Source organism: Gossypium arboreum, chromosome 3 (assembly GCF_025698485.1).
Source record: "Gossypium arboreum isolate Shixiya-1 chromosome 3, ASM2569848v2, whole genome shotgun sequence".
NCBI lineage: Eukaryota > Viridiplantae > Streptophyta > Magnoliopsida > Malvales > Malvaceae > Gossypium > Gossypium arboreum.
Window position 1 is genome coordinate 1,895,830 of NC_069072.1, and position 27,845 is coordinate 1,923,674.

The window sequence follows — 27,845 nt, forward strand, 5'->3', positions numbered from 1 at the left end:
GTAAATTAATCTCTATATATTAGATCAAAAAGTAAACTGATCATTTCTAATATTAAAATTAGTCATTGTACATCATAATGAGTTACACGTGGCATGCCACGTGTAACATCCCGAAATAGGGCCTAAACGGAACAGTGGTTGCAAAACCACAAATCCGAGGTAGAATGTAACGGCCTAATTTTCAGTGGTGTCAAAAATGGTGATTTGAGATCACTAAATCGGACAAATAAGATTGAACAAGATAGTAACTTAATATTTATGAGTCAAGTAAGAATTTAGAAGAATTTGTGAAATGGTGAAATTAGTGAATTAAAATAATTTATTAGGTCAGACGGGTCAAAAACGAGGTATCGAGACCTCAAATTTGAAAATCGAGCTATAAATATTTTTATAAATATTTATGAAGTGTCATTGAGTTAGTATTAAAGTTTCGTTAGAAAATTTTGATGTTTGGATAGCTAATTAATTAAAAAGGACTAAACTGAAAATAGCTCAAAATTTGTTAAATTGTGAGTAAATAGCTTAAGTATTTAAAAAGATGGATTTAAAGAGCAATTAGACCCAAAGGTTAATGGCTGGACGGTTTGGGTATGAAATAAGCAAGAAAACAATGTGAACAAGGGACAAAATTGGAATTAGCATAAAAGTTAATAGTTAAAAAAATGATGTAATTGAAAATCTAGACATTTCTTCATCTTTCTCAGCCAGAAACGCCGTAGCAGGTCTCCTATGCTGGTTTTTCATATTTTTGCACCATGTAAGTTCAATTTTTACTATTTCTTAGTAATTTTTATGTTTTTGTGACTTTTACAATTAGGTCCAATCATCTAATTCATTAGTTTTTGATTTGGTGGGTGAAATTGGAAGTTACCCTGGCTGAGTAAGGGTAGTTTATGATGAATTATTATGAAATTGAAGTTCTAATTTCATATTAAGGTTGTTTTATTAAGTCATTTTGATAGAAAATGGTATTTAGGACCTAATTGTGAGCAAAATTGTGAATTAGATGTTGGTGTTGAAATTCAGAATATCAAAGGCTGTGAAATAGTTTATAATGATAAAATAAAAGTGTTAATTTAGAAAAATTAGTTCAATTGATGGGTGAATTGAGCAGGGACTAAATTGTAAAAACTGTAAATTTTAGGGTAAAAGTGCAATTTCGAATTTTGAACAGCATAAATTGTGAAGTGAAATAGAAATCAAATAAATGCTAATGAGTAGAAATATTTTATATTATAGATCAAGAATCCAAAGAAGAACGAGGAAAAGAAAAAGTAAAGGACTAAATTGTAAGGTTTAGTCACATTTTGTATCAAGGTAAGTTTACAGTAAATAAATGCAATATTCTTTTATTTTACATTATTATTGTCAATTTCCGCATTTATATATTATGTTATGAAAATATTTAAAGTCGAATTTAAGGTGAAGTGACAGGAGGAAAAGTGTTAGAAAGCCCCGATTGAACCCTAGGAATGTTAGGATATTAGGGTTGACAGATGAAAGAAATGAGCCATGTAAGTCCATATTAGAAATATGGCTTTGGAGACAGATTGAGCCATGTAAGTCCATATTATATATGGCATTGGAGACAGAATAATTCATGTAAGTCCATGTCAAAGACATGGCATTTGCGAGATATTGATAGCGAGAGCGACCCTAGTATCCTTAGTATTCCGAGTGGTTCAACGGGTCAGGATACGAGTTAAATTATAGTGAATTAACAGCAAAGGAAAAGTAGATTATACTTATGAAAAGGAAAGGTCAGGTAAGAAAGAAGGTAAGGGAATAAAGAAGAAGATAGAAATTGAGAAGTAAAGAAATTTATTGATGTTAGATGATATTATGCATAATTATCCATTATGTTGAATGTTGTGATTTATTTGCTTGTAAGCTTACTAAGCCTAGTGCTTAATCTCTTTATTTTCTTCTTCTTATAGTACTTATCTAGTCACTCGGGATCGAAGGAAATGTCGGAGGCCGATCACACTATCAAAGAAATAACTCGGCATAACTAGACGTTTTGTTTTGGGTATGGCATGTATAGAAACTTAGCTACTTTTGGTATAATATGAATAATGAATGATGTGTAAATACTTGCTAGTGATTAGCTAAGAAAATAGCTGATGATATACATGTTTATTAATATGTATGATTGAATGATGATTATCACATGAAAATTATGAAAATGTGAAAGTAACCTAAAAACAGATTCAAGTAACAGAAATGATGTAACTTTGAAAAATCACTAAAATTGTAGAAACATAGTTTGAAGATGAATAATATATGAAATTAAAGCTTATTATGTATATTTTCTTATGGAATAAGCAAAACAGGTAAAAGTATTATATTTTATGATATATCTGAGTTTTAGTGAAATAGGGTCAGAGCGATTTCTGGATCCCCTGTTTCAACTTTGGAAATTCACCATAAATTGCACAAAACTAATTAGAAGGTATAATTTATATGGTTAGAATGCTTGTTGAATCTAGTTTTGAGAGAAACAAACGACTTAGTCATATGAATTTTGTACAGGAAGAAAAATGGTTCATAGTAAGAAGAGGTCAGTGCAGTCGAGTTTTGAAACAGGGGAAACTTTAACTAATAAACTGTACTAATTGGCTAAGTCAAAATTCTAGAAAAAATTAGTAGATATATATATGAGTCTAGTTTCATGAAAAATTTACGGATCTTAATTTCGAGTTTTGAAACTCGAGAAATGAATTTTAAGTAACCATGACGCAGAAAAACAGTTTATTCGAAAATTAAAATAAGTGATTTAGAGTTGTTTAAAAGGTAAGATAAGTTTAGTAACACCTCAAGCTTGACTCCGGTGATGGTTTCGGGCGTGGGGGCGTTACACCACGTATAACTGCTTGGTTATTCTGTCAATTATGTTAGTTTTTAACAATAAAAATAGATATAATTTTTTACAGAGAAAATTAATTTACTTTTTAATCTAACGTATAGGGATTAATCTATTTATTTTCTAAAGTAAAAAGAGTAAAATGTAATTTAAAATTTAATTTATTTCTATTATATATAAGACAGGTAATCCGTTTGACCATGTTCATAGTCTCTAATTCTTTAATCATTGATGTCAATCATTTTCTTTCAAAGTAAAAAAAGTCAAGCACCAGATGGGGCAGATGAAATGAATGTGGGCTGAATTTGTGGAACTAAGGAAAATAAAATACAATAAATTTAGTTTCATCTGGAAATTTAATTACAACATTAGCTGGGCAATTTCTATGATGCTTCCTTCTAATTTAATCAAATTCACGTTTTTCTTTTATATTTTGCTCTGTTTTTGTGTCAAATATAAATTTATTTTATATAAAATTGTCAATATTATCGACTATATTTTCTTTCAAATTGAAAATTATTTGTTATAAAAATTAGTGATTAAATATAAATTATTATAAATATAATTTTTAAATAAAAATATATTGAGAAAAAAAGAAATATTTGGGTTTTTGAACCAATTATTTTTCGAAATATTTAAAAAAATAGTGATTAATATAAATTATTATAATATTATTTTAAATTAAAAAAATTAATTTTTCGCTAATTAAAAAATGCATAAAATGTCATCGATATAAAGATTAAAAGGTAAAATTTTCCGTTGAAATTTCAATGTTGCTTAAACCAAATTAGATTGACCAATCAGATAAAAGTCGAGGTATTGATTTAGAGAGAGGGGTTAGACCCATTGACTTGTAAAGTGATTAAATTAGTTGAATCATTTTTTTAATTTTTATGAATTTTTCAAGTAATTTATTTAATTAAACTGATTAGATTTTCGAATCAAAAACTGACTGTCTAACCGATTTGATCACTAATTCAACACTAAAAATCATGCAAAATTCTTTCTTTTTTCTTTTCTTATCTCCATAGGTTCAAAATTTAAATTTACACTAATATTAATACTGTTTGAGGCAGATTAGATTAATAATTGATCGGGTAGCAGTTCAAAAAAAGGACTTTAAACCAATTGATAAAGTAACATGTACGAATTGAATAAACGGATCAAACCAACAAATCAGTGATCTAATCTAATGTTTTTAAATATAAATTTATTTAATGAAAATAAATTTATTTTTTACCATATTTAAATAAAAATCCAAAAACATTTGAGGTTATCAAATCCAAGACAAATCTACAAAAGTCGACGATAACAAAAAGGGTAAGAAAGAAAAATGAGACAGAATATATTTCACAGTACATTAAATCACGTGTAATCAACGCTCCAATCAAAGCCATCTCCATCACTCCATATACTGACGTGACATGCAAGCGCCGCCAACGAAAGTAAGAAAAAAACAAAACTCGGCTGCCGAAATAGAGTGTAATAAAAAGAGGTAAAGGTTTGACTGGAATAGCATCGTTCCTTTTATCTCTGCAACTTCATCTTCTACCTCATATTAATATCACCAAAAAAAAAAAAAAAAAAACCCACCCTAGGAATGAAGATCATCAATAGTTTAAAGTTTTCAATCTCGTCCGTTGTTTTACTATCAACCCTTTCATTAACCATGGCTGCTTCTTGTCCAATGGATCTCAACTATGTAACGAGAGTCCCATGGAACTCAACTCTTTGCCGTGATTTTCACCCTTCAAATTCAACACCCAAAGCTGAAATCTCGAAACAAAACTGTTGTGTTTCACTGTTATCGGTCTTCGGCATTGGATTAGCCGAACACCTTAAAGAAACCAGTCTTTTTCAGCTCCCCGATTTGCCCACTTCCGTTTCATGCCTCCATGATTTCCAGTCCAAGCTCGATTTGCTTTCTCTCCCTAACGACGTCGTTTCCCTTTGTTTCGAGCCGACCCAGTTCGTGATTACGCCTGATCTTTGTGCCGGGATACAAACGACTAAAGATTGGGTCGCTAAATTAGGTCAATCCACGGTGTTAGACCAAGGTTGCAAAGCTGATCTCGGTGATTTAACGGCGTGTGATACTTGTCTCCGTGCTGGTAACGAGGTTCATTCACGGTTAATGGCTATCGATGGTAATCGCTCACACGGTACCGATTGTTTCGATTTCATTGTTCTTTATGCTGCTGGGATTGTTAATGAATTTGGCCCTGAAAGTGATGGGACTGTTACTTGTGCTTTTGCTTTAACATTGAATCAAAAATCTGGTTCTAATAACAAGCATTCAGCTCTTGTTTTTGGCTTAACAGGAGCTGGCGTAGCCATTTTTGTTACTATTAGTGTATTGGGTTTTTACTTTTGGTATGAAAAACGATTTGTGAAGAGAAACAATGGCGGTTCTGGTTCTAATTTTTATGATTTAGAAGAACAAGGTTCCAGAACTAGGTTAAGGCCTAATACTGGTTCTATTTGGTTTAAACTCCATGATCTTGAGAAAGCAACTGATCATTTTTCAAGTAAGAATTTTATAGGAAGAGGGGGATTTGGATTTGTTTTCAAAGGGATTTTACCAGATGGAACACTGGTAGCTGTTAAAAGGATCATAGAATCTGAATTTCAAGGTGATGAAGAGTTTTGCAATGAAGTTGAAATTATTAGTAATTTGAAACATAGGAATTTGGTTCCTCTTAGAGGATGTTGTATGATTGATGATGATGAAATCGAACATTATGACGACGGTGATGGTGAAAAAGGGAGTCAAAGATATCTCGTTTACGAGTATATGCCTAATGGAAACCTCGATGACCATTTGTTTCCGTCGAAATCGGGTGTTAAACCGTTGAGTTGGCCTCAAAGGAAGAATATAATCTTGGATGTGGCAAAAGGGTTGGCTTATTTGCATTATGGAGTTAAGCCTGCTATATATCATAGAGATATTAAAGCTACGAATATATTACTCGATGCCGATATGAGAGCGAGGGTTTCGGATTTTGGGTTAGCAAAACAGAGTAGGGAAGGCCAGTCTCATTTAACGACTAGGGTTGCTGGAACTCATGGATATTTGGCTCCTGAATATGCTTTATATGGTCAGTTGACTGAGAAGAGCGATGTTTATAGTTTCGGTGTTGTTGTTTTGGAGATAATGTGTGGGAGGAAAGCTCTTGATTTGTCTTCGTCGAGTTCGCCGCGTGCATTTTTGATAACAGATTGGGCTTGGTCTTTGGTGAAAGCAGGGAAAGTTGAGGAAGCTTTTGATCGTTCGTTGATGGATAGTGAGGATTCCGTGAACTCAAATCCAAAAGCTATAATGGAGAGGTTTTTGCATGTTGGGATTTTGTGTGCTCATGTAATGGTAGCCTTAAGACCTACCATTTTGGATGCATTGAAAATGTTGGAAGGTGACATTGAAGTTCCCCCTATCCCGGATCGACCAATGTCTCTCGCTCACCCTTCGTGTTACGGTGACGGCAATGCATTTAGCATCTCACCTGCATTAAGTGGACCACAACTACTTAAAGGAGACATGCTTAGATAATCCGACATGTTCACTAACCTGGAGAAGAAGAGAGCATGTTCGAGTATGCTTCCCGATGCCGGTTTTATCAGGCTTTTTCAGACAAAGATGTCCCGAACATACGAAGATCCGAAGATGCATGTATCAAATTGATCGATTGGCATATAAGATTTGGCCTCCAAGTAAACTGGAAATTGCTCGACCAGCTGAAGATTTTCGGGCTCTTTTCGTTCGTAAAACAAAGAATCACGTCGAACTTTCTTCATGATTATGGAAAAATCGAAGTTGCAACCGAGATATTTGCTTTATTTCGTTACATCCAATGGATTCTCAATGCGCAAAGATTTCATGTTGTATATTTGTAGTATATGTAAGTAGCCTTGCACTGGTTTTTATCATCTTTGAGGTTTTTAGATTATGGTTTAGATTTTAAATACTTGTTTTGATATGATGAGAAAGTATATTTAAATGCTTAAATTAAATTTTAAACACGAATGTACTTACTCTATAGATAGAGCTTAAATTTGACTCGTTAAGTAAATCAATTTTTTTAACATGTTAAATCTAAGTTGTTTGATGCTCACATGTTCAAAATTGAAATAAAGACCCATGAAGCCAATGTTATATAGGGTTTGAAGTAGTGTTATTTGAGTTGTACCGGTCGGTTGGATTAATTGGTATATTGATCCGGAGATAGGGATTGAATTGGTCTATGAGCAAACCACTTGAAATTGATAAAAAAAAATCGAAAATCAAAACAAAAAACGATTGAACTAATTGAATCAAATTTTATAATTTTTTAAATATTTTAATTATTTATTTAACTACTATTTGACCGAAGGACGTGGATTTAAGTGTGCTTAAATGCATTATCCTCTTATTTATAAGTTGAGGGGCTCTGGGTAGTTTTAGTTATTGTGTCAAAGAAAGTAGATATGATCGTAACTTATAATGAAATTATTCCAAAAAAAATATATCATCACAAAATATTATATTGTTTTAATGTATGGACCATAATTTTAAATTTCATGAATAAATTAGAATTTTATTACATAAATTTATTATTTTTCAATATACTTTAATTAATTAGATTTCTTTCTCACTTGTGTTGCAGGAGAATAAAAAATTTATTTTTATAAATTAAAATAAATAATATGAAATATATATATATATATATATAACATATTTAATGTAAGTAATAATTAAAATAAATAATATTTCATAAATTAAAAATTGAAAATAATATAAAATTTAGAAATATATTAGAAAGTATATAATATTAAATTAAATTTAAAAAATACAACAATATACATCAATTATAATAATGATTAATGATAAGCATAAAATTTATATACATTAAATTAATAAACACATTTAAAAATAATGATTAAAAATAATTATTAAAATCTCTCTTTCGTTTACAATTTGATGTATAACAATAATAATAACATAAAAAGAAAGTCTTGAAGAGTATTTGCTTTGCACGGAATAAACAACTTATAATTTTTTTATAAGTAACATAATATTATACAAAGTCATCATCAATTAAAAATAAAATTAATCTCTATTTATATACTTAATTTCTATTCAAGTTATAACTTTATTTTATTACATTAACAAATATAAAGATAAAAAAATTACTTATAAAAAATAAAATTAATTCAAATTTTAAAAAATAATATTTTAATATTAATTATTATTAATTATTTTGACTTATTGGTAGTAAGTATGTTTGAATTTTATTCAAGATATAACTCTATTTTAGAGTTATTAAAATTATCACAACTTATTTTTAAATCATAAATATTTTTAAATGTCAATTTATGGTAGAAAATAAATGGTATTCTCGTCGATTCAAAAGTTTTTCCGAACTCGTACTTCTTATATATCATTTCGAGTTTATGAATATTTTGTAAATATTTTATATATATATATATATATATTTATAGTTTATTGTTTAATCTCGTATTAAATTATATATTATATATACACGCATATATATCGTAATTACATCATCTGAATATATTTATATGCAAATGTAAGTTTTAAAAGTATCGATACAAGCTGTTATTAGCCAAAACAAATTAAAACACACTTGAAACGTATTCAGAATCCAAACAACACGTAACGTCTGATACTAGTACAATATCAACTATCATAATTTTCAACATCAATTAATAGGACAACAAAAATATTAAATATTAAAATGTGGAAATTAACAAATAGATACCCAAAATTTTGTGGCATAAAATGGATTTTCTTTTTTTGGCAATATGCCAATTATTATATATATATATATATATACACCCATATATATATATAAAAAGTAAATGGCACCAAATTATAATTGTATAAAAACTTTTGTTTGATTCAATTTAGCTATAGGTGTCCAAAAATAAAATAAACAAAGCATTGGTTGGGTTCTGCTAAAATTTAACATAAATTTAGTAACCTAATTTGAGCATTGATTTTCAATTTCATCCACCTTATTTTGTTCAATTGCGAATTAATTAAGTTCAAATTTAGGTCTAATTAGGTGAAATACTGTGAACTATTAAATGCTTTGAAATAGTAATATGCCTTTATTATACAATGGTCCTTTGAATGTGAAATATTTTGGCTGTCCCCATCAGCTTTTTCTTTCTTGACTGAATTTTAAATTGGGTAAATTACACTAGTAGTCACTCAACTATTGATAATTTTTTTGTCACTCAACTATGAAAAGTTACAAAATGACCATTCAACTATTCAGTCTTTTCTTGTTGGGTCATCAACTGTTAAATTACTAGCGGAACGATAACTTGTCAGCTTTTAAAATTGACATTATAGCAACATTAACCCTTAATATTTATACATTATGTCAAATTAGTCTTGGTTCTAAAAAAATTATCCTTAACATTTACACATTTGTTTAATTTGATCATTTTTGCAGTTTTGCTTTTCTTTGTGACATTGAGGGTTTTTTTTTTTAAAGAGAAAATATGAAAATTATTATCTTAGATTTTTGGATGTTTCCATTTTCGGTATACTTTCAATCAAATTTAGCTGATAAATTTTTTTTTTAGCTTTTTAGGTGAAAAGGGTTATAAAGAAAAAAACAAATCTACAAAAAAAGATCAATTTACACAATGTGTAAATGTTGAGGTTTATATTTTTTTAGAATCAAGACTACATTGACACAATTAATATGTAAATGTTGAGGGTTGAATTTGCTATTATGCCCATTTTAAAGGCTACCACATCATCTTTCCGTTAGCCATTTATCGATTGGTGACCCAAAAAATACAAAATTGAATAATTAAGGACCCTTTTATAATTTTTCATAGTTGAGTAACTAATGTTGTTTACCCTTTTAAATTATCCAGTTAATTTCATCAAATGTCTTTAAATTACTCTTGGATTTCAAATGAATATTTAAGCTTTAGAATACTTTAATTGAATTTTTGAAGTATTAATCTTGTATTAATCAGGTCATTCCATAAAACAAAGTTGTTAATTTTTACATATATTTTTTATGAAGTACATACGAACTGTCACATGGGCTATAATGTCATTATCATTAAAAATTTTAACTTTCCAATCATCTTTTTTATCCAAAGAAAAGCATTTCGATTAAGTTTTAAAGTTGGAGGATAAAAGTGATCCAAAAAAAAAAAAGAGGACTAAAGTGACGAAAGATGTAAATGTTAGAGATTGAATTTGTCATATGTCAATTGTAAACATACGTGCACCTACAATATAAACGGTTTAGATCTAATGTGTTAAAAAATCGTGTCATAAAATTTAGAAGCCTATTTTTTTTTCTTTTCTTTTTTTTATATGTTAGATCAAAATTGTTCATCCAATAAGTACGCACATGTTAAATTTGATCCATGTATCTTGCACGTACTTCGTAAGATTCGAGCGATTAATATAATACTTATTCTTAGAGAACTCAAAAATGTTTTGACGTTTAGAAATTAATTTAGAATCTAAAGGATGCATAATGGAATTAACCCTAAAACTAATGAATCTCCCGTAAAACACGTTTCTTGGCGAGTGAGGCCAACGTTTATCTATGGTCAAATTTGGTCCATGTCTTCTTGTTTCTTATGATTGAGATCAAAATTTATTTTGTTATAAATAATATAATTAGGTTAAATTCTACTATTAGTCCCTTTATTTTGTGAAAGTTATGGATTTAGTTCATCTACTTTAATTTGGTCATTTTTAGCCCTGTACTTTTCAATTTTTAAAATTTCAGTCCCTTACCAAATGATAACCGATAGATTCGTTAAGCTAGATTATGCTATTTCAAAAATCTGATGCGACAAATATATTATCATATGTGTAATACCATTTCAATTTGTTATTTCCATATGTATTACTCATAAAAATGCAATTAATGGATAAATGACTGTATTTTGCATCAAGACTGAAATTTCAAAATTTAAAAACTATCATGACTTAAAATGATTTGATTAGAAAATATGGACTAAATCTATAACCATATGTATAGTACAAAACTAGTAATTGAATTTAACCAAAGAGATTTAACTATTAATGTTTCGGTCAAGACTAAAATTTTGAAATTCAAAAAATACAGAGACTAAAATCGAAAATTTTGAAATTCAAAAAATACAGAGACTAAAATCGACCAATTCTAAAAATAAAAAGACTAGAATTGACTAAATTATAGTAAAGAGACTAATTTTAAAACTTTTATAAAGCATAGAGACTAATAGCAAAGTTTAACCTAACAATTATAATTATTGTCGATGAACTTTTATTGTATTGATAAGATTGGAGTTCTGGGATCTAGATACATCTAGGTTCGAATCTTACCGTATGCAATTTATGTCTAAATTCTTTTTAGAGATAGTAATAAAACGAGATAGAACGATTTATTGTAGTGATAAAGTTTAAGAGTGTCTATAAAATAGATATATACAAATAAGTGTCGGTGGTAATACATTGAAGTTAATGAATGGTTGTTGGCTATTTGGTTTATATATTCTGGCAATGGACATCTCAATTTAGATAGCCTTCTCAATTCTCTATTCTTACCCACCAAACAAGCTTTTGTCATTGTACCTTGCTCCACTTATAGATAATAATCACCATTTTTATTTTCTTTAAATGATAAAACCTTAGCATGTGAACCTATAATTTTTTCTATCTTGGTCCCATAGCAAAATTTGGTAGTTTTTTTCAAGTTGATTATTAAGTACTAACAAATGGTTGGGTGTAATAGTAAGACAGATTGTATTTTCAATGGGAGAATGTAGATTCGAACTTTGGAGATAATATTATTGGGAGGGGTAACCCTGAACATGAAACGTAAAACGGACATGCATCATATAAAAAGAAGTATAATGATGTGGTATTTTGATATTGTGTCACATTATTACTCGAACTGTAAAGCACAGTACACTCCCAAGGGGAGAACGTAGGTCTGAATTTTGGAGACAACATTGTTGGGAGGATCGACCCCGAACTCCGAATATGAACTGTAAAGCAGACATGCATCATATAAAAAAAAAAGTATAATGATGTAGTATTCTGAGATTGTGTCACATCATTGCGCCTTAATAGAATCCAAATTTAGAGGCCAGATTGAGAAAAGTAGTCAAGTTCAAAAATTAAATGTTACTTTATCCCTTTTTTTAAAATACTCTTTTCAATATTTGGAAACTATGTTAGGTCTCGATTAAATCTAAAGTTTAGTTAGACCGAATCCGTAACTGGGAGGTAAAGTTCTCCCATCGCTATTTTCTCATTCTCAAGGCTCAAAATCAAGACCATATTTAAAAGTTATCAAACTCTTTCCCACTCAATTCAACTACTACTTAGATAAGTTTTTTTTTTTCAATTTGGTAATTTGGCTTACAAATTTTGAAAGATACACATATTGTAGCATTAATGGTTGTGTGATGTACAATTTCAATTTTAAGATTGATTTTAAGACACAAATAGTTGAATTTGCATCTGTATTGTTACCCAAATTTGATGGTGGAATGTGCATCAGATATCACATTTTGTTTAAGTGTTAATGATTCATTTGATATATATATATGAAAATTATTTGATATATTACGGGTAGAAAATTTTAATTCTAAAAATAAAGTTCAAAACATCATGAGTGGTCAAATGCAATGGTAATGCATGTTGCATTCTCAAAGGAAAGATTCAGGTTCGAATCTTGAAGATGACATTTTTGGGAGGAGTAGCTACTATCTCTAACATGGATTGTAAAATAAACATAAAGAATATAAAAAAAAATTATTAAAGATTAAAGATTAGTCCGCATATATGATTAATGACTTACTGTGACTTTGATGTTTCGTACATTCAATTGTTTTGTGAAAATTTGATCCAATCAAAATTATTTATTTAGAATAAAATAATTTTTTATGTTTATAATATAATTTTATATTTTATATTTATAAAATATAAAATAATATATTACATAATTAAAAAATGAACTTAAATATTAAAGTCAAGCTATAAACCATTATCTTCTTTTTTTTCATGCTGATTTTTTTTTAATTTTATATGTTTAAACAATTTCTATCTATAAACTTTGGATGTAATGGTAACATAAATAAAATATTAATGTTTCATTAAAAAAAATTAAAATTTTAGTATGAATGTTCTAATTGAATGGGTTTAGTGGCAAAGCTATAGGGACTGGCAGGGGCCTCAGTCTTCATAAAATGATTTTTTTTTTCATTTAGGTCTATTTATAAAATTTTAAATTAGTAATAATAAAAGTGCACTTTGGTCCCCTAAAAAAAGATAAAAAAATTGATTTAGCCCTTTAAAAATTATAAAGATATAAACTATTAAAATAATAAAATTATATTTTTATCATCATAAAATATATAATTTAATCCCTCCAAAAAAAAATTTATAATTTCGCCTCTCATAAGGTTTAACCCTTGCATGAGAGAATGGAGGAGGTAAACTTTCCCAACATTATTTTCTCCTTTCACACAAGACTCGAAATTAAAATTTATTTAAAACATATCAAATTTTTTATTGTTCAACTCAACAAATATCAACATGAAAAGATAGAAGTAAAAAGAAAATGTTACCAACAAGTGGTTGGGTGCTGTGATAAGGTACACTATACTATTGAGAGAAGAATCCAAATTCAGATATTAAAGATAATATTATTAAAAAACAATCACAAATTCCGAATACGAAGATAAAAAAAAAAATTAATTCAATTAATTTCATGCAATAAGTGCATACCGAAACAACATAGCCATTGTCTTACATTATATCAGAAAAGGAGACAATGACTTGCCCTTAATCCAAACAAAAATTTTCTTCCTCTTTGTTTGTGTCTCTTTACGTACCTCCAATCATTTATAGACACGTGGAATAATAAATTATAAGCAAATTAATTGAGATTCACCGTTCTCCTTTATTTGCTCATTTCTCCTAATATCCTAATTTTTTTTTCTCTTAATAAATATTTTTAATTTATTCATTTTGATAGGTATTTGTGTAAACTCCTTTCTATTTTCGGTTTTTCCCTTTCTCCTTTTATCTATGGACACAAACAGTATTCCCATGTCAGGTGAAACTTTTACGAGGAATTCTCAATTTCCTTCACTTTTATTTTTATTTTTTATTTTTTCGAATTCAAATTATATTTAAAATTTCAAGGTATTGATTGTAATATTTGTCTCTATGTTGGATTGTTGATGGGAAGAATTTGAAGAGTTGCTTTCATTGTTTTTTTTTATTTTCTCTTGCACGTTATTTTTTTTTCCAGTTAAAATCTTCTTTAATTTCTTGAAATCTACTTGCTCATCTCAAGTTTTGGGTATCCTAATCAGAGAAATCATGTACATCGAAATTGATATAAGGAGAAGTAAACCGGTGAAGGAGAAGTGATCGACGGCATATCCCAGTTAATTTACCTGTAATCTATTGATGTACATATCAATAAATTATTGGAGCATACAAAGGGGCACGAACAAAGGGAAGAGGAATTTTGTTTCCTCGATCCCCTTTCATATACACATAAATATTGGAAAACCCACCAATTTTCTTTCATTATCTTTAGCACAAATTAAATCAATCAATGTATGTGGTTTTCATTGCAAACACCCATTTTCATTTGTTGAAAGGGTATTATTCCCTATAGGTTTCTTTTCAGTTTCATGGCCACTTCTTTATTATATTATTATTTTTAATATCATATAAATAGGTCTAAAATCCAAAAAACCCAAACCCTAGCAATAATCGGCTAGCGGCTAAGCAGTGTCCACTTGGAGAACAAGTAGTTTTCAGACAATCTCCATTTGCACATAACCTTAAATTCAACTATCACCCTCGCATCTTTACTTTCTTTAGCATTACTCCATAGAAACATTTGCTTGTTCAAACCATTATTACAATGCACTCTTTTTTTTATTTAAGTATGGAGAAGTTATTGAAGCACAAATTCTGATACTCCTTAATTCATCTTTCATCTCATATAAAATTTAAACTCAAATTTTTAATATGTAACCCAACTCTTTACCATAAAAGACATAAACAATTCCTTTTTATTTTATCAAAGGAGGACCACCAAAATACCCTCTCCCATACCCACAATAATAACACCAAACTCACTTAGTACAACACTCATTTTTTTGACCCTTTGCCTTTTCTCTCTCTCTCACCTCCCCCCATCTTCTCCCTTCCATTCAAAAATCAAATCCCCACACACCCACTCTTAAAAAACAAATCAAACCCCTCCAACATTGAATCCTCTTGTCACTATCATCATTTTTCATTTGTGTTTTTAAAACCACACCCTTTCAACCAATTAGAAAAAGAAAATAATGGAAACCAAACAAGAAATGAGCTTTGACTCTACCATGGAGAAAGTTAAGCAACCAAATGAAGGAAAAGGTGCCAAAGTTGATGAAGGTACTTCTACTCCACAATCGGAGCTTGAAGATCCTCTTAGTTTGAGGAACTTGTCCAAGTTTATAATCCCTCCTTTGGGTGTTTCAAGCTATAACCAGAATCAAACAGACTCCAAGGGATGGGTCATTACGCCCATGGATTCAACATACAGGTATGTTTTTTTTTTTTTTGGGGGGCATATGAGAAACTATAGGTGCATGAAAAACTTGCTTATGTTCTACTTTTGTTACATAAGCATGCACATTTTCATGTTGTTTTGGTTAGATCAACAAAAAAGGTGCATGTGCTGAGATATTGAAGGTTAAAATACACTCAACTTAAATGGTGATTATTATTAGGGTAAATTTTTTTTTTATAATTCACGGACTATTGGTTAGAGCAAATTACTTTCACACGATAACTATTAGCAGACAATTCTTATTAGATCATCGTGAGTATGGGATGAATACCTATGGCTAATGAATGTTGGCGTTTGTTAGGGTAATTATTTGATACATAGCTTGTGAGGTTTTTAAACGTCACAAGCATAGTTGAAAACGTGATCAATGGGGTGAATTTAAAGTTTCATTAGAGGGATTTGAATTAAAGTAATAAATTTTTGAGAGATTAAAACATTATTTTATAATGTATTAATTTATGATTTCATCATTTTTTAGGAAATTAAACATTTTTTAATTTTTGAGTTCAAAATACAATTTTATCATAAATTATTTTTAATTTAATTAGAGACTTATATGACGATTTTTCTCATTTGAGGCTAAGCCGGCCTATCCCTCAAATTCGCTCCTAATGACGTGTATCTCACTTGTTTATATATTTATTTTTTAATATATTTTATAAAACATATATATAATATCCTCGACCTACTTATTGAATCTAAAAAATAGCAATATCATCTGAATGAAAAATAAAAATAAAAAATATTTTTAATAATTTATACTATTATTGAATTATACAAAATTATATATATAGTTGTTAAATAAAATCAGTTATAGCAACATGCCAGCAACCAATATCAACTATTCTCATTCTTTTATGCTAAAAAAAAATACTTTTAGGAAAGTCTATGCCAAAAGCAAGTGAAAAAAAACGAAACAAAAAGTGATAAACATAAAAAATTACATCCTCAAATTATGCTTTAAATTTTAAATTAGTCTTACATTTCAAAAAATTTTAATTAAGTCCTTAAAAGTATCAATAAATATTATATCAGTTTCATCCTTTCATAAGCCCTAGCCATTAACTTAGACATTGAATGTCAAAAGTCTAACATAAAGTATATTTAAAATTCAATGACTAAATTGTAAAACATGTGCCTCAAAAGCAGACGGTTATGGTGGCTTAAGTCCCCCTCAAAATTTTAGAAAGTTTCAATTTCTCCCTTAAATTATTTAATTTTCAAAAAATTTTAATTAGACCCTCCCAATTTTTTTTTAAATTTCTCAGTATACCCTTTAGTTTTTTTTTTAAATTCTCATTAGTCTTACAAAAATTTTAATTAGACCTCAATTTTTTTAAACAAATTTCATTAAACTCTTTAAAATTTTTTAAAATTTTACTATGACGTGTCTATACCTACTCTATGAACACGTCTTTGAATTCACCGTGCTTCATATAAGATTTGAACCATCATTTAAAACCCTAAATTAATAACTAAACTGATGGAAGAATCTGATTGATTCAAGAAATTAATTAGTAGGTTTGCAATGTAAATGCAGGTGCTGGGAAACATTTATGGTGATGTTAGTGTTTTATTCGTCATGGGTCTACCCATTCGAAGTGGCGTTTCTCAGTTCATCGGCGCCGAGAAAACTGTACATGGCCGACAACATCGTGGATCTATTCTTCGCCATTGATATTGTGTTGACGTTTTTCGTTGCTTATATTGATACTAGAACTCAACTTCTAGTTCGAGACTCCAAAAAGATTGCTATCAGGTACTTTTTTATATTTTTCATAAATTTGAAATTTAGTTTTTATATTTTCATTTTTATGAATTTAGTCCCTTTATTTTTTTAGATTTTAAAATTCAAGTCCAACTGTTAAAATTATTTTGTTAAATTCAAGTTCATTCATCATCTTTTTTCAGTTATATTGCTACCAAGTGATTTTTTTTAAATTTCAAAATATCACATCAATAAATTTAACAAAAAATAATTGGACTTGAATTTTAAAAATTTTAAAATAGAGGACTAAATTTTAAATTTAAAAAGTGTTGGGACCTATAACATATTTTAACCTTTATATATATATATATATATATATATATATATATATATATATATTCAATATTCAACTGAATTGGATAAAAGAGCATTCTAGTTCATTCTAAGAATCTAAGTATTATTGAAATGAAGGGAAGGGTTAATTGCCAAAACGCCCTAAAATCATCATTCAGGTTTTAAATTGATTAGTAAACTTCAAAATATTCTAACTGAGTTATCAGAATTGTATCAATCGGGTTGCTCCATCAACTTGACCATTAGTTTTGACGTTAAATGTCAGTTCAAATCTCATGTATGTATTTGTTGTATGGATAGTTTGAATCTAACATGTTAAAAAATAGACAATGCCATTAAAATCTAAGAGAGCTATTTTTTAACACGTTAGATCCAAACCATTTATGCAGTAAGTAAGCATATGTTCACAATTTGATCGTGTTCAAAATATGCTCCATGCTAGATTTAAGTTAATATTTAATACTCAACTTAAGGGCGAGACTGACAAAAATACCTGATTGATATAATATTAAGTTGGTGATGAAAGGGGAATTACCCCGGCTTTTAATATATACTAGTTTTATGGTACATTTATTATGTTGAGTTCTAGTTTATAACTTTTTGTTCGATTTTATAAAATTGTCCAAACCCAATCCTCAACCACCCAAATGACTCATTTTATTGTTTAAAAAAATGAAAATATTTTTATTTAAATTTAATTAAAAATATCAAATATTAATATAAAATTATTTCTATTTTTTATTATTTTTAAACAGTAAAATGAAAAGGACCATACCAATCCAATATCGAGAAATTTAAACTCAAACCCGAATCAAAACAAACCAAACTTGCTTTATCAATAAACACCCCTACATATAACCAAGAGCCAAGGTGAAGAAGCCCCATGATTGCAATGATTATGAATTTGATCTTTAGAAAACGATAACTCTCACAGCAACAAAAATTGTTGTTAAAAATGTCTGGATCTGATTCTTGGTAAAGGCGAGGGACCCAAATGCATAATTATTCCAATACACCTTAGGACCATATATTTTGTGAATAATTGAAATTTAGAAGAAAAAAAATAAGTAGTTTAGAATCACAATATTAATATTGAAATATGGAGGATTGAATTGAGAAAATGAAAGGTATAAAGTATTTTTCTTGTTGTTGTTGTTATTCTTATTATTAGCTTAAAATATGCCATAAGTCCTTATATTCTTCATAAATTTAGAATTTAGCCATTGTACATTTATGTTCAGAAATTTAGTCCCTAAACTTTTCAAATTTTAAAATTTAAGTCCATTTGTTAGTACTATTAAGATTATTTTGTTAAATTCAAGTTTATTGTGCCATTCTTTTTAGTTACACCAATTAATTTAACAAAAAAAATTATGTTAACAATTGGACCTACATGAAAAGTAAATTCCAAGCTTGTGAAGAGCACGGGGATTTATGGCATATGCTAACCTTATTGTTATGGTATATTATTAGGTTAAAATATGTCATAAGTCTTTGTACTCTTCACAAACTTGAAATTTAGTCTCTATACTTTTATTTTTAAGAATTTAGTCCTTCGACTTTTTAAAATTCAAAATCAGGTCAAACTATTAACGCTATTAAAATTATTTTGTTAAATCAAGTTTATTACAATGCCATTTTTTTAGTTACATGGCTACCAAGCGAGTTTTTTATTATTATTATTTCAAAATGTCACGAAAACAAAATAATTTTGCAAGTGTTAACAGTTGAATTTAAATTTTTAAATCATCTAAAAAGTTGAAGGACTAAATCCTAGAAATAAAAGTATAGGAACTAAATTACAAATTTATTAAAATTATTTTGTTAAATTTAGGTTCATTACAATATCATTTTTTCAGTCATATGGCTACCAAGTGAGTTTTTTTTTGTTTTTCCAAAATATAACACCAACAAATTTAATAAAAAAATTATTAGTGTTAACAGTTAGACTTAAATTTAGAAATCTAAAAAATAGACGGACTAAACTACTAGTAATAAAAGCACAGGGATTAAATTTTAAATTTGTGAAGAGTACAATGACTTATTATTATTATTATTATTATTATTATTTGTGTGGAAATGGATAGGTACCTATCAACATGGTTCTTAATAGATGTGATATCAACAATCCCATTTGAAGCACTAGGCTATTTGTTCACTGGCAATAGCAGAGTGGGCATCTCTTATTCCCTTTTGGGTTTGCTTAGATTTTGTCGACTCAGAAGGGTCAAGCAGCTTTTTACCAGGTTTTTCTCTTCCTTTTATTCCTATATATCTAATCCTTCATTATTCTTTTTTTCAGAATTTGACCATTTCTAATAGTAAATCATAGAATTGGTCATATTACTTATCACCCCCTTAATTTTTTATATAAATTTTCTTTGTAGGTTGGAGAAAGACATCAGATTCAGCTATTTTTGGATCCGGTGTGCTAGACTTCTAGCCGTGAGTGAAGTTTTCGACCATTCCTTCTCCAAAGTATAGGGGATTAAATGCCAAATTTGAACAAAAAAAAAGGGACCAACCCCTAGAAATTGTCCCGAAAAATACAACTATCTAGTTAATTTTTTTCCCAATTATTCATGGTTAAAACTTCAAAATAAATGTGGAAATTGTTTCAAAACAATTACTAATAATAAATTTGCTCTCAAAATTATAACTATGATGATTAAATGTTGAGTAATTTTATTTTTATAATACAATATTGGGGGAGGTACGAAGGGAAGGGGATAACAAAATTAAACCCGTGTCATCTAAGGATAAACGGAATAAAACCTAAGTACCATAAAGAACTCTAACCACTGCTTCAGCTAAGTCTAGGCGACTACATTCCTTTGAATACACTATTTTGCAGGTGACCTTACTTGCGGTTCATTGTGCTGGATGCCTTTACTACCTACTAGCTGACAGGTATCCACAACAGGGAAGAACATGGCTAGGCTCAGTACACCCAAATTTCAGGGAAACAAGCCTTTGGATCCGATATATCTCAGCCATGTATTGGTCCATCACCACCATGACTACTGTTGGTTATGGTGACCTCCATGCAGTCAACACTATGGAAATGATCTTTATCATCTTCTACATGCTCTTCAACCTTGGCTTAACCGCTTATATAATCGGTAACATGACAAACTTGGTCTGCGAAGGAACTCGCCGTACCATGGAATTCGTAAGTGCTTCTCCTGTGTTTGTACAGTTATCAGAATGCCAGATTTGATTGAATTGTTGGTCGTTGTTGATGATGACGCAGAGGAATAGTATTGAAGCGGCTTCACAATTCGTGTCGAGAAACCGGTTGCCCCCGAGGTTGAAAGAGCAGATATTGGCTTACATGTGTTTGAGGTTCAAGGCAGAGAGCTTGAACCAACAGCAACTAATTGAACAATTACCAAAATCCATTTATACAGGGATTTGCCAGCATTTGTTCTTGCCAACAGTGGAGAAAGTGTACCTGTTCAATGGAATATCAAGGGAAATTTTGCAGCATCCGGTAAGCATGCTATACTATGCTTTTGTTTGTACGTAAAAGTATCATGAAGGCCCCTATATTAAGAGTTAAATTTCATTTTGCCCCATTTACTCAAAAAATTAGACAAATTAATAATTGTACGTCAGATCAAATAGCATAGCAAATCTGTCCTTTTTGTTAAAACTTTTATCCATTTTTATTATTAAAACCTAAAGTGGTCAACAGCATAATCGCATCACACGTATCTCATTCTGACAATGACTACTTTTAACAGTAGAAATGAATTGAGTTTCTAACAAAAAAACTGGTTTACTCTTTGATTTAACGTATAGGGGCTAGTTTGCCTATTTTTTTCTATAGAGGAGCAAAATATAATCCAACTCCTAATACAAGACAATCGATAGTACTTTTACCTGTTTTTGCATGTAGAGTTTAAGCTTGTAGGATAAGAAAATTAAACCTCAGGGGATCTCGAAACAATGATCAGGTCGCGAAGATGAAGGCAGAGTATCTCCCACCGAGAGAGGATGTAATAATGCAGAATGAAGCACCAGATGATGTTTACATCATTGTGTCTGGAGAAGTGGAAATCATTAATTGTGAGATGGAGAGAGAGATGGTTGTTGGAACCTTGCAATCCGGGGATATGTTCGGAGAAACCTGTGCACTTTGTTGCAGACCTCAAAGATTTACATACCGAACTAAGACGCTTTCTCAACTCCTGAGGCTAAAAACAACTGACCTGATTGAATCGATGCAGACCAAACACGAAGATAATGTAGCCATCTTTAAGAATTTACTACAGGTCAGTTGAACATGTAATGTATCTGTTCTCAGACTGCAGAGGACAAAAGATTGAACATGTAATGTGTTGCAGCATAACAAAAGGCTAAAGGATCTTAAAATCGGAGACCTAGCAGAAGAGGGCGGAGAAGAAGACAATGAGCCAAAAAACATCACTATTAATTTGCTGAATGCGGCCGATATAGGCAATGCTGCTTTTCTTGATGAGCTTCTGAAAGCAAGGTTGGACCCTGACATCGGAGATTCTAAACGAAGAACCCCATTGGTAAGCTTTATTTTCTGTTGACCTTTCAAGTCAATATGTTTCAAAGAATGTTCATGCATTAATGAAAATATCTTGTGTGATTCCTCAGCACATAGCAGCAACAAAAGGGCATGAAGATTGTGTGCTGGTACTCCTTAAGCATGCATGCAATGTACATTTACAAGGTAAAATATTATGTTAACACCATTGATCCGAGAATGAATCAAGTTCTTACGTTGTATCTTGTTATTCCATGTATATGGCAGATATGAATGGCAACACCGCACTGTGGAATGCGATATCCTCAAAGAACCATTCGATATTTAGGGTCCTATATAATTGTGCTGCTATTTCCGACCCGTTCACTGCCGGTGATCTCTTATGCCTTGCTGCACAAAGAAATGATCAGACAGTGATGAAAGAACTACTGAAACATGGATTGCCCGTAGATGCAAAGAATCGTCATGGATTAACAGCATTGCAGATTGCCATGAAAGAGAAGCATGAAGACATGGTTAATCTACTTGTAATGAATGGAGCAGATGTCATCAATACAAATACATACGAATTTTCTTCAGAAGCGTTAAATGAAATGCTTGAAAAGAGAGAGATCGGCCACCGAATTAACGTACCTGATACCACTTCCAGTGAAGCACTGCTGAAGAAGCTCGAAGGGGACACTGTAGGCAAACTAGACAAAAGCAGAACATTAGACCATCCAAGGGTGAGCATTTATAAAGGCCACCCTCTAATGAGGAAAGAATCTTGTTCTATAGAGCCTGGGAAGCTAATAAGTTTGCCAGATTCACTCGAGGATCTCAGGAACATTGCAGGTTTGTAACTTAAGCTGAAATAAACTGGTCTACAACATAGCTTCATTGTAAAGCAATTAACTTGAGTCATTTCTAACAGGCAAAAAATTTGGGATCGATGCGAGAAATGCAACTGTAACAGATGAAGCAGGGGACGAAATTGATTCCATTGAAGTGATTAGAGACAATGATAAGCTTTACATTGTTGAATAACAAATATAAAACCATATGTAATAAGAGCGAGTTAAAACTTAGAAGTTCAATTAACAGATTATGCTTTTTCAGTAATGTGCATATTCCCAGAAAGAAAGCACAATCTTTAAACAATTGTAAAATACAGTTGTCAGAAAATTTGGGAAATGTTTTTCTTCCCTATTTAGAAATTAAGAACATAATCTTCAAATAGCTTGATCAAAAAATTATCAAACTTCATTCAAGGAAACAATGATCTTTAATTATTGCAAATAATATTAACATGATATCCTTTATAAATCAAGTCAACTACATAAAAGACAAGATCAACGAATTGTTGATCTTACACTGGATCCACTATCAGAACAAAATTCTGGGCTACAATATTATTTGTAAACAAATCTGCAAACACAACTAGAAGACTAGCAACAATGAGAACATATATGTTCAAAAAAAAACCAGCAGCTTCACCATCAAAATTGTTGCAATATTTTCGGGCATTCAATCACTGTTATAGAAAGACATGATGATGTGGGTTGGTTACAGGAAAATAACCTCAGCTTACCCCACAATTCCTCTGCAGAGTCGTTGGAACTTTCGGTATGTAGGCACCTTCACAATTCATTCAAATGTCAAAACCTGGCATTGAAAATTGAGATGCAAAAGTCTCCACTTGCATTCGGAGCTCCAAAATATCCTTATGTTCTTGGAGACTCTTCACAGAGGCCTTCAGCGGCTTCCCATGATCACGCTGCATCATACTAGCAATATGTGCAGCTCTGAGAAGAAAGCTTGCGATTGTGTCAAAATCAGACTCTAGACAACCTCTCGATGTCATAGCAGGAGTACCTCCAGAAATAAACATGAAAAGTCATCATACTATTAACCTAAACCTCCTCTATAAAGGGTAAGGAACTGCAATTTTAATTGAATGAGATCTGCACTCACCAATCCTTACTCCTCCAGGAGTAATGACACCATTCTCGCCAAAAATAGCAATTTTGTTGACAGTAATGTGGCACATCTCACACACCTTCTCGTAAATTTTACCTACAAAAAGAAATGTTGGAAGATTAGACGTGCTCTGACATGAAAGAGAGTAGGGATATGTAGTATTATCTCTAGCAAGTAACAGAGAACTTACTACATGACATGTTGCCAAGAGATAAAAGAAACAAATGAAGGTGTGCATGTTCCATATGTGTAACAGAGACATAAGCAGAGCGAAGACTTAACTTCAAATTTTCAACAAATTTGGCATTTAAACCATTACCCAATCACAAGAAGCAATGAAACCATAGAAGAGTTCTACATGTATGTATGTATATATATAAAAGATTTATGGAGAGGTGATAGATACATTCTCTGACTGAAGTCAAGTCAGACCTTTTGTACTTCGAGTCACTAGACAGAACAATAAACCCCTCTATCCCCTTGATAAAAAAGAATCCATAAAATAAAGGGGAAGGCAAAAAGAGGGAATCAGAATGATTAACCCATCCCATACTCAGTTAGTAATCTTTTCTAGCCATAAGAGTTTGTAAACTCTTACAGTCCATTGAAACATCTATCACAAGCACGGATTATCAGAAACACAATAAATAATCACTTCCTGGATCTCAATTATGAAGCCAAGATGGTCGACATTAGCGATAAACAATATATATAAGGACATGGAGGTTCAACTTCATATCATACAAAACAATTATTTGAATGCAAAGAAGATAGTCAATGAAGCACTCTACCTGTCAACCCAAAAGGTCTTAGATTCCAGAGTAACAAATGGTTGTCTGTGCCTCCTGTAATTAGCTTGCATTTTCTTCTTGACAATGAAGATGCCAATGCCTGAGCATTTTTCTTCACTTGTTGCATATAGGCCTTATACTCTGGTGTAGCCACTTGCTTCAATGCTATGGCAAGAGCAGCAATATGATTATTATGTGGTCCACCTTGCAAAGATGGGAAAACAGCAAAGTTTATCTTTTCCTCGAAATCATATTGCTCATTGCAATTTCCTTGGCTTAGTAGCATGCCACCCTTCTTTGGCTTTTTACCCTTTCTATAGAAAATTATGCCTCCTCTGGGACCTCGGAGGCTTTTATGGGTGGTAGAGGTGACAATGTCACAGTATTCAAAAGGATTGGCAGCTTCCTGTAAAATTATCAAGTACCATAGTATTGGGATTAATTCCCTATAAAAGCTACAGCAGCTTAGAACTATTAAAAAAATTAATAACATGATAAGAAGAAAATGAAACTCATAGGCATATCCAGTAATGATGTTATTCATTATTTCCCATTTCTAACACACTAACAATGACTAACCTAAAAGAACTCATTAGCACATTTGCATCAAGAAAACTAGAAATCCAATCTCCATCTATAAACTTCTGCATTATCGATACCAAACCCAATGAAAGATAAATCAATATGAATGTTAAGATTTTCAATTTCAAACATACTTCCAATGGGCAATCACTAAACTAAAACAACTCAATCAGTGCATTAGCATCAAGCACCGTAGAAACTATATCTCCATCTCCAAACTTCTATATTACCAGCACCAGAAATGGCATTTCAAGTCCCAAAAGGTAGTCTGCAGCTCTAGTTTGAAGTTGCTTAGGTTAATATTAGTTGCCTTAGATACCAACTTTTATGTTTAAGCAGTCAACGGCACATAAAGTCTGCTAAAACACTAGCCTTAAAAGATTCCAGATTACGACAGCAAAGCAAGTAGATTTGCTAACAAATTTTAAGCCAAAACAGTAAAATGAAATAGTCAATAACAGGATATAGCGTTGGTCCAGCATAGAACAAAAACCAAGCAATGTAATTGAACTCCAACATCGGGCATAAAGCTGAGCACATAAAGCAAAGCACCTATTAAATAGTAGTAATTCACAGTATCACACCTTAGCAGCAATAAGTCCACTTATCTGAGCCATATCACAAAGCAAAACAGCACCACACTTATCCGCAATCTGTCTAAACCTTGCATAATCCCATTCCCTAGGATATGAACTCCCACCACAAATTAATATCTTTGGCCTGAAATCAAGTGCCCTTTCCTCCAATTTCTCATAATCAATGTACCCAGTTTGAGGATTCACTTTATAAGGCAAACTCTCAAAGAATATAGATGCTCCCGAAACTTTCCTCCCATTTGGGGTATAATATCCATGACTAGTATTCCCTCCAGACGGTGTATCTAATCCCATGATCCTATCACCGGGCAATAGCAACCCAGTAAAAACCGCGAAATTCGCTGATGTGCACGAATAAGGCTGCACATTGACTCCCCAATTTTCGGCATCAAGCCCGAAAGCTTCCAATGCACGTTTCCAACACAGGGTTTCGATTTCATCTATGTACTGATTCCCACCGTAATACCTTGCTCCGGGCATCCCTTCGGAGTATTTGTTGGTTAAATGGCTTCCGAGGGCTTCCATCACAGCACGGCACACGAAGTTTTCCGAAGCTATTAACTCAATACCCATGAACTGCCTCTTCTTCTCCTGTTCCATCATGTCGAACACATCAGGATCAGCCACGTTGATCGGCTGGCTACCCCACGATTTCACGGCCGCTTTTCTCTTCTCGAGATCCGTTTCCACCGTCATCCGCTTCGTCGGCGACGGCGACGACAAAGAAGAACTATCTCTCCGCCTCTTAAGACACATGGGATGCCCTAAAATACGAAACTCTTCGATTTCCCTACTCTCATCATCATTATCATCGCAACGCTCCCTTTCAATCGTGTTCCCGTTCTGATGCGGTTCGAGGAGTTGGAGAGGAACCGGTCGGAAAGGGCTTCGGTTAGGGTCTCTCGTTCCCAGCTGTAAGGTAACGGAATCATCGGCGATCGAGTTACGGTGAGAAGACGACGGCGACGGAGATACTAGCCCTAAAGTTAGGGTCGATGACGTGTCAGTCGATTGAGACGACAAGTCCATGAAACTCTAATCACAAAATATATAATAAAAAATTTTGATTGATTGATTGAATCAATAAAAACATGAACAGTAATCGGAATTGAAATCCATGTAAAAAGAATCTGAGATTCTATGCGTAACCCAAAAAATAAAATAAAAATAAAAATAAAAAAACCTAATCTCTAAACCAATATTCAAATTGGTAAAATGTAGGGAACGAAGGGTTCAGGTTCGGGACAAAGGAGAATGGGGATAGGCGTGACTGCGTAAGAGGATGGTGTCGACGGGGACCGGTAAATTCCAAGTGAAAGGGAGGGTGAACCTAGACATGTTGACAATGGGTTAAACGAAGATGGTAACCGGGGAGTTCAGTTATCGGTTACCATTATTAAGTCCTGTTCCGGTTTGGGTACGAGAATGGATACAAAAAGATAAACCCATTTAGAAGCATAGATTGTCAAGTGGGTTTGGTAAAGCCTAAGCCCAATTAATTTGATCAATCTTTTTATATATATGAAATTTTCAGACCCAATTAATTTGATGAATTTTTTTTGCCAATTTCATTTTTCAGGTCTATATTTTTATCCAAATATTTTCATTTTTCGGAAGAGCCAAGTGTCTCGGCACATGATCATGTCTATTTTTGGGTATGATAATCGATGATCAAGCTTATTCCCTTGGACTGACATTTGTTTTGAGCATTGGTTAAAGTTGAAATGAATATAATTTATGTTAAATAAAAGAAAGTTTATCCCCTTCAATAGCGAAATTAGAAAACTTTTTGGAGGGCAAAAATTAAATTGTATATTTTCACAATAATAAAAATACAATTCATATTTTAATAATCTATA

The 27,845-nt window shown here is 31.2% G+C and overlaps 3 protein-coding genes and 1 long non-coding RNA gene across 4 annotated transcripts; 3 read left to right on the forward strand and 1 right to left on the reverse strand.

The window, feature by feature from the left end:
• The first annotated feature begins 410 nt into the window (after positions 1-410).
• On the forward strand, positions 411-2,186 carry LOC128290126 (uncharacterized). The gene is made up of 3 exons (XR_008279769.1): positions 411-757; positions 1,240-1,317; positions 1,938-2,186. It is a non-coding gene; the product is annotated as an uncharacterized LOC128290126 (long non-coding RNA).
• Positions 2,187-4,374: 2,188 nt separating this feature from the next.
• Positions 4,375-6,878, forward strand: LOC108474459 (probable receptor-like protein kinase At1g11050). The gene has a single exon (XM_017776388.2). It carries the CDS (start codon positions 4,464-4,466, stop codon positions 6,408-6,410), a length of 1,947 nt encoding a protein of 648 aa, XP_017631877.1. The 5' UTR covers positions 4,375-4,463; the 3' UTR covers positions 6,411-6,878.
• Positions 6,879-13,949: 7,071 nt separating this feature from the next.
• On the forward strand, positions 13,950-23,159 carry LOC108475948 (potassium channel AKT2/3-like). Its single transcript, XM_017777958.2, has 11 exons — positions 13,950-15,450; positions 17,018-17,236; positions 19,627-19,785; positions 19,927-19,984; positions 20,394-20,711; positions 20,793-21,032; positions 21,499-21,816; positions 21,889-22,080; positions 22,169-22,244; positions 22,326-22,892; positions 22,972-23,159. Exons 1-11 carry the CDS (start codon positions 15,212-15,214, stop codon positions 23,082-23,084), a joined length of 2,499 nt encoding a protein of 832 aa, XP_017633447.1. The 5' UTR covers positions 13,950-15,211; the 3' UTR covers positions 23,085-23,159.
• A 144-nt stretch (positions 23,160-23,303) lies between these two features.
• Positions 23,304-27,412, reverse strand: LOC108475949 (serine hydroxymethyltransferase 6-like). Its single transcript, XM_017777959.2, has 4 exons — positions 25,975-27,412; positions 24,809-25,214; positions 24,012-24,113; positions 23,304-23,912 (listed from the first exon to the last, which is right to left on the reverse strand). The coding sequence occupies exons 1-4, from the start codon at positions 27,013-27,015 to the stop codon at positions 23,689-23,691; spliced, it is 1,773 nt and encodes a 590-aa protein (XP_017633448.1). The 5' UTR covers positions 27,016-27,412; the 3' UTR covers positions 23,304-23,688.
• Between the last annotated feature and the right edge of the window lie 433 nt (positions 27,413-27,845).

Bases quoted from the DNA above. Each gene is read 5' to 3' on its own strand.
- LOC108474459 (XM_017776388.2), top strand. From the start codon at position 4,464: ATGAAGATCATCAATAGTTTAAAGTTTTCAATCTCGTCCGTTGTTTTA.
- LOC108475948 (XM_017777958.2), top strand. From the start codon at position 15,212: ATGGAAACCAAACAAGAAATGAGCTTTGACTCTACCATGGAGAAAGTT. The intron at 15,451-17,017 runs GTATGTTTTTTT...ATGTAAATGCAG, and splicing joins CCCATGGATTCAACATACAG to GTGCTGGGAAACATTTATGG. The intron at 19,786-19,926 runs GTTTTTCTCTTC...TTTTCTTTGTAG, and splicing joins GTCAAGCAGCTTTTTACCAG to GTTGGAGAAAGACATCAGAT.
- LOC108475949 (XM_017777959.2), bottom strand. From the start codon at position 27,015: ATGGACTTGTCGTCTCAATCGACTGACACGTCATCGACCCTAACTTTA. The intron at 24,114-24,808 runs GTAGAGTGCTTC...TTCTTTTTGTAG, and splicing joins AAGACCTTTTGGGTTGACAG to GTAAAATTTACGAGAAGGTG. The intron at 23,913-24,011 runs GTGAGTGCAGAT...TTATTTCTGGAG, and splicing joins TCCTGGAGGAGTAAGGATTG to GTACTCCTGCTATGACATCG.